The 7,480-nt window shown below is 36.7% G+C and overlaps 1 protein-coding gene across 1 annotated transcript in view; it reads left to right on the top strand.

The window, feature by feature from the left end:
• Positions 1 to 3,826, top strand: part of LOC135215412 (beta-1,3-glucan-binding protein-like) — a 49,639-nt gene extending 45,813 nt beyond the window's left edge. Inside the window, 4 exon segments of the mRNA XM_064250023.1 lie at positions 535 to 664; positions 2,081 to 2,140; positions 2,142 to 2,201; positions 3,498 to 3,826. Of these exon segments, the coding sequence (XP_064106093.1) occupies positions 535 to 664; positions 2,081 to 2,140; positions 2,142 to 2,201; positions 3,498 to 3,608 (361 nt within the window). The 3' untranslated portion in view covers positions 3,609 to 3,826.
• Positions 3,827 to 7,480: the final 3,654 nt, after the last annotated feature.

Raw genomic sequence — 7,480 nt, 5'->3', positions numbered from 1 at the left:
AAGATAGAGTAAGGAATGAATTCTCTCAATTTTACAGTTTTCGTTCGCCATGATTTAATTTGTAAATAAATATATATATATATATATATATATATATATATATATATATATACATATATATATATATATATATATATATATATATATATATATAAATAAATAAATTTTCGACAGTATGGCAGCTTTATGAACATTATTACTGTACTTAAGGTGTTTGCAATACAATTTTTACTAATGCACACATATACATATATGTAGTTATATATATATATATATATATATATATATATATATATATATATATATAATAGTAAAAAAAATTGTTTTAAACGACATAAGTACAGTAATAATTTTCATAAAGCTATCATACTGCGATAGATATATATATATATATATATATATATATAGATATATATATATACTATATATATATATACAAGATCTTAAAGAACCAACGCTATAACTGTCAAATTATGAGTCCTGAAGTGTTTCAAGGCTTGAGATGACCCCCCCCCCCCCCTCCTCCTCTTTCAGGGCTTACGTGGATGACGTCCTCATGATGACAGCTGACCCCGGAACCAGCTTCTGGGATTTCGGAGGCTTCGGTGACGGTATTGACAACATCTGGAATTCTGGGGATAAAATGGCACCTTTCGACCAAAAGGTGAGACTTTTTTTTTTTCATTCCGCCCTCAGATCTTAAAAACTACAGAGGCTAGCGGATTACAAATTGTTTCGTCGATCATCTACCCTCCAATCATCAAACATACCAAATTGCAGTCCTCTAGCCACAGTAGTTTTTATTGTATTTAAGGTTAAATTTAGCCATAATGATGCGTCTGGCAGCGATATAGTCCAGGCCACCACTGGGCGGTGGTTAAAGTTTTGTGGGCCACGGCTCGTACGGCATTATACCGAGACTACCAAAAGATAGATGTATTTTTGGTGGCCTTGATTATTGTAGCTATTATTGGCGCATTTTTTAACTTATTTTAAAAGTGGTTAAGCTTTTTATTTCCTTGTGTTGGTTTTCTCATCGTTAATGAATATATCCACTGAGAGTTCATTTTATTTAGCGCGAGGTTGTGCTTATTATGTCTTCCTTCGGGCGACCTATTAGTATTTATGTCTTCCTTTTCGCGATCTATTTCAAATGATATTACGCTTTTGTAGATACCTGCATTACTCAGTTACATAACAAATGCAACACCTCTGATGGAAGGATATTATCTAAATATTATCCAATTGTGGAAGCCTTAAGGCGGAATCGCTAACATTAATCTCTGCCAAATAATTCAAAACTCCTTCAACCAAACGTTAATGGTAGTATCTTGAGCAAGCTCAGAAATAATTCCCAAAATAGTTCGTAAAATCATCTTCGAAATTTAGGACCTCAGTTGTAAAGTTTTACTGAAACTACATACGAAAAGACTGAATAAAATCACCCAAAACCGTGCAAGTGAAACCAATTTAAATTCTTAAAGAAATAAATTACAGACAATAAATGATGAAGACGACAGAAATCGTTTACCTTCGTTGCTTTATAGTTTTATCATATTCTGGCTTAGGGTTTCTGCCGAAATTTGTTTCGTCTACGAATATTTTCTGAGGAACTCTGTTCAAATCTTTGATAACTGAGGTTTTCTTGGACTTCAGAACAGTATCATTGCAATTCCATATATCATTTAAGCATCTCTTGGAAGTTTTATCATTTTTATTCACGCTGTAAAGACATCTTGCAATTTTTATTAATTTTGCAATTGATTTTAATTTGATGATGTCAGTAATGTATGGCTAAAAATTTTGCGCCTCAGTGGCGGGGTCGGTATGGTGTTGGCGTGCCCCCTCGTTGGCCGCGAGTTCGATTCTCGGGCCATTGAGGGGTCAGAGATGTGTATTTCTGGTGATCAGAGGTGCACTCTCGACGTGGTTCGGAAGTCACGTCAAGCTGTTGGTCCCGTTGCTGAATAACCACCAGTTCCATGCAACGTAAAAACCCCATAGAAACAAAATTAATATATTATTTAACAATAGAATTACCTTGACGACAGGAGATCTCAGATGAATTTCCTTTCCTCAGTTCTACGTCATCCTCAACTTGGCCGTCGGAGGAACCGGTGGCTTCTTCCCCGATGGGATTCCTGGACCCCAAACCTTGGTCCAACACCTCACCCACTGCTTTCAAAGATTTCTGGAGTGCCGTAAGTATATTGCATTCAATGGATCATCATTTTCTCTGAAGTGTTTTGCAGGGAAGAGACACTATAGTAGATTCACATCAACCGTGCATTTGATGTCTAGGCCAGTCCCTTACGAGGCTCCTGATTGGCAGTTGGTAAGCCAATCACAGGGCTGGGAACTCTCAGTCTCTCTCGAGAGTTCACATGAGCAGGATGTGTATTCCACCTCTCCTGATGGATACGTCTTTCAAACGTATACCTCAGTAGAGGTGGAACATACATGGGCCTATGTGAACTCTCGAGAGGGGCTAAGAGTTTTCAGCCCTGTGATTGGTTTATCAAAAGCCAGTCAGGAGCGTCGTAAGGGACTGGCCTAGATATCAAATGCACGGTTGATGTGAATCTAAAGAACAGTGGTTCCTAACCTTGATATCTCAGAAATTTTTCTCGTACCCCCATCACATACAAATGCAATACTTTCTTATGGTGAATATACAGTACCATTGCACTGGCTATCGTACCCCCAGGTTTCAGGCCTAGGGGTACAGGTATACCCAAGGTTAAGAACCACTGCACTAGAAAATAAGACAATTGGATAATTGTAAAACATTTTTAAGAAACTGGTACAGTATTATATTTTGTTTCGTAGATAGTTTGTTGACTATTTTAGTTGCTCATAGTCTCGCGAGAACTAATTCTAAACTATAGCTGGTTCACTTGAGGTAGATTCTTGGGTGAGTCCTATGCCTGCGAGACGTTTGTTTTGGGGACGCTGATTGGCTGAGAGCTGCCTATGCCTCCCGGTACCAGCCAATCAACGGCCTCCAAAGAAACGTCTCGTAAGCATTTGGCTCATCCAAGAATCTCCCATAAGTGAACCAGCGATAGTGCTGAAATGGCAGACCATCGCTGGAGCCTTTGTTGTCTGGTAGATTAACCCTAACCCGTCTTACCCTTTCTGTGTTTTGATCAGTCACGTTGCATATCAACAATTCTTATGTCGTTTGTCAATTCATTTCATTGCTCTCTCTCTCTCTCTTTCTCTCTCGTGCGGTGCACTGTAGGCATTATTAAAGACTCTGCAGCGCCCCTACGGCCACTAGCTGCGACCCCTTTCATTCCTTTAACTGTACCTCCATTCATATTCTCTTTATTCCACCCTCTCCTAATAATTGCTTCGTAGAGTAGCTGTGAGGCTTTTCCTCCTGTTACGCCTTCAAACCTTTTTTTACCGTCAATTTCCGTCTCGGCGTTGAAAGACCTCACAGGCCCCAACGCTTGTCTTCGGCCTAAATTCTATGTTCCATTCTCTCACAGCGTGCAGACTGGCTGCCCACCTGGCAACAAGGGGAGTCCAGAATCAGCGAAAAGGCCGCGCTCCAGGTCGATTACGTGAAGGTCTGGAAAATGGAAAGCGCGGAGCAGTAGCACTACTAAACCTCCTTCATCTCTAAAGCTTTCCCTTAAGCAGAGTAAAGTTAAACAAATAATTCTTAGCGGGAAATGTTAGCAAACTGAAGAACGGGTGATTGCTGGAAATCAGTCTGTATAAAGATGGTTCTGTCACCAGCAAAGGCGAGTTGCCTCATTCGTAATAACCAATATGATGTTGTTTTTGTTATTTCACTGATGAAAAATTAGCACTATGTGTTGTTTCTCTTTCCGTCATTCTTAACAACGATATTTATAGCTCTGTGAGCATGTGTGGGTAATAGTTCCTCGTTGGACGAGTGGTTTTCGCACTCGGGTACCAGTCCGGTGGTCTGAAGTTCGATTCTCGGCTCTACCAACGCGGAATCAGAGGAATTAATTTCTGATGATAGAATTTAATTTCTCGATATAATGTGGTTCGGATCCCACAATAAGCTGTATGTCCCGTTGCTAGGTGAACCAATTGGTTCCTAGCCATGTAAAAATATCTAATCCTCCGGGCCAGCCTTATGAGAGCTGTTAATCAGCTCAGTGGTCTGGTTAAACTAAGATATACTTAATTTAATGAGTGGGTAATAAATAGATAGATTCTTGATTTATTGATTACGTCAGAGTCTGATTTCTAAGAAAGTTAAAAGTCGAATGAAAAGGTTAAGATTATTTTTTGTTTTTTTGACAAACTAACATTCTCTCTCCCTCTCTTCTCTCTCTCTCTCTCTCATACCTATGGAAACACTTGAAAATATAATCCTCCGTTATCTAAACATTATTAGCTACCCCTCCCGTTTATTAACTATATATATATATATTTAACTATATATATATATATATATAATATATATAATATATATATATGTATGTATAATTCGAGAAGTTAAACGGCATTATGGCTATTACAAATACATACTCGTTATATATATATATATATATATATATATATATATATAATATATAGATATATATATATATATGTGAGTGTGTGTGTGTATATTTATTATATCTATATATATATATATATATATATATATATATATAGAGAGAGAGAGAGAGAGAGAGAGAGAGAGAGAGAGAGAGAGAGAGAGAGAGTATTAAACGTGTGGTTTCAAGTGTTTTGGTGTTTACAAAAAAATAAAAGGAGCCAGATCTATTAAACAAATAATATATACGCTGAAAAATTCAAAAAATATGAAAGCCTCAAGCTACGTAACATTGTGCACGACGGAGCACCTCCTCCCCTGGGATACCTACCACAGGGTCACGCTCTGTCCGGGGGCATCGCAGGATATCGCAAGGACGCGGCCGGAAGTCGGACCCTGGATAGTCATTACTACGACCTTCCACGATTTTATCTGAAGGAGGTTGTGGCTCTGCCTCCGACCTTTCCGTTGTCTCTCCGTGCTAACCCTCAGGTTGCCGTAGAGGTCAAAATCCTGATGTCTAACGAAGGCGCGTGACTCTTAAAGACACTTATAAGAACTGTCATTTTTCGTAAACTTGGTCGCGTGCGCTGCCTGTTTGAATCGTTGCTTTTCAAATGGGTTTAGGAAATAGTCATATAGGATAGGGCAACGTCTGAGGATTATATCTATTTATTTATTATTTTTTTTAATCTGTTTATTTATTTCTTAGTTCAGGTAAAACTGGATGGAACGTTGCATAACTTTTTTTTTTCAACTGACGAGGATAGTGAGGTTCTGGTGGTTAATTAATTATTTACCAAGAAAAATCTATTATATTATGGTAGTTTGACGCAACATGTTATCAACGGTGGCCTGTAATAAAGTCACAGGAAAAAGTGTCACAATTTTAGCTAGGAAAAAAGTCACAATGTTAGCTAGGAAAAAAGTTACAGGAAAAAAGTCACAATTTTAGCTAGGAAAAAAGTCAAGGGAGAAATGTCACAATGTTAACTAGGAAAAAAAGTCACAACAATCTAGTGTTATTACGGTAAAACTAGCTTGTGCTACACACGCCGCATAGGTAGATACATAGCTTTTATTTCTTCTACGTAGTATTTCTGCAAGGTTGATTTATGACATTTTGATGCAAATATGACATTTTTTTTTGTTTGTTAGAGTGAGCTTGAGTAGAAATGAACTGTTTATTGTCTTCTTTTGCCAAAACCTACTACGGTAGTCAGTAAGAATATTTTAATTGAATGGCGTTTCATGGTTTTGACTTTTTTTTTTAAATACCAATAATTTCTTTCAAAGACAAACCTCATTAAAACTAAAGTCATATCAACTTCTACAACGACAAGTCAGCTCATGAATTCACTTAATGTAAAGAAATAAACAGAAACCTAAGAAACCAAGATAATTATGAAGCTTTTCACGACCTTGACGTTCCACATCCTTTTAAAAAAAAAATGTCCTCCTGCAATTCTTGCTCCATTTTATTGCCGTTAAAAAAAAAAGACAGTTGAGCATCGTGACTCATCGTTGACCACAACTGCTGACCTCACGACTTTGGCCCGGTCAGATACGGGAGAAGGGACCAGTCAAATTTCGGGGGAACTAATTTCCTATTATTACAGAGCTCCTGTGTTTTCGCTACTCTGGGAATAAGCCAGCGAACTATTTTGTTGTTCTTGTTGGGGGATAGGAAAGCCCTATCTAGGAAAAGCTAAAAAGGTCTGGAAAAGGTGTTTCACGTTGAGTTAAAGATACAGGAAAATTTGGAAGGATATTTATGATTATTTACTAGAATGAAATTATCAAGAATAACTAATGTGCACGTTAAACAGCACAGAATAATTATTTCTAGTAAAATATAGCGCATCTATTTTAATTTTTGTTGGTGAAACAAGGATCCATTTGACCGTAGATTTTAACATGTTTTAAGTTATGGGTCACTTCTAGTTTCATCTTGTAGTATGTCTTAACATATATATATTATATTATATATATATATACATATAATATAATATATATATATATATGTATATATAATTATATATATACATATATATATATGTATATATATATATATATATATATATATATATATATTATATATAGCGCATCTATTTTAATTTTTTGTTGGTGAAACAAGGATCCATTTGACCGTAGATTTTAACATGTTTTAAGTTATGGGTCACTTCTAGTTTCATCTTGTAGTATGTCTTAATATATATATATATATATATATATATATATATATATATATATATATATATATCCTTCGTATCCTTTCCCATTATGTCCTTCCCCTTCCCGACTTCCGTTGGTCTCCGGGAAACTTGTGTACTACCACCTCGCCCTCCTTAAAGGGGCACGTCTTGTTCAGACGCTGAACCCCCGGGGCATTGCGTTTTCTAATAACTCCTTATCCTGCCCCTCCGCCTAACATCCTGTTTGAATATGTTCCAGGAAAGATTAAGCTTCTCTCTCTCTCTCTCTCTCTTTGTGTTAGACCTTATAAAAGTAATGTGCTCAGTCAGGCATACGTATACATAATCATTTTTAGCATCTGAGAGGAGAGAGAGAGAGAGAGAGAGAGAGAGAGAGAGAGAGAGAGAGACTTAGTTCCATATACTACAAATGAGTCTACTTCAATATGACGTGAGCAAGGAAAAATTTGCGTTCATTGAGTTAACAGAGCCAATTGCAAAAGAATGCTGGAAATAATAATTATCGTTGTTTTAAGAAAGTTTTGCTTAACTATATTTTGGTGTTATTTTGTCTCATATTTATGTTTCCTCTACTTGTTTGAGAAGTCTGAACTTGGAGGGATTGACGGTTTAACAATAAACCACCTTTGAACTACTCGTATTTATTCGTCTAATCATGCTAAATAAACATTTTCTAATTCATATGTGTTTAGATGTTCGAAAGATATAATCTAACTCCACAATCTCTCGTAAGTAG

This window comes from Macrobrachium nipponense, chromosome 5, assembly GCF_015104395.2.
Source record: "Macrobrachium nipponense isolate FS-2020 chromosome 5, ASM1510439v2, whole genome shotgun sequence".
In the NCBI taxonomy this organism is placed as follows: Eukaryota; Metazoa; Arthropoda; class Malacostraca; order Decapoda; family Palaemonidae; genus Macrobrachium; species Macrobrachium nipponense.
Note: the sequence above shows the minus strand (reverse complement) of the source record. Positions and strands in the feature narration are given on the sequence as shown.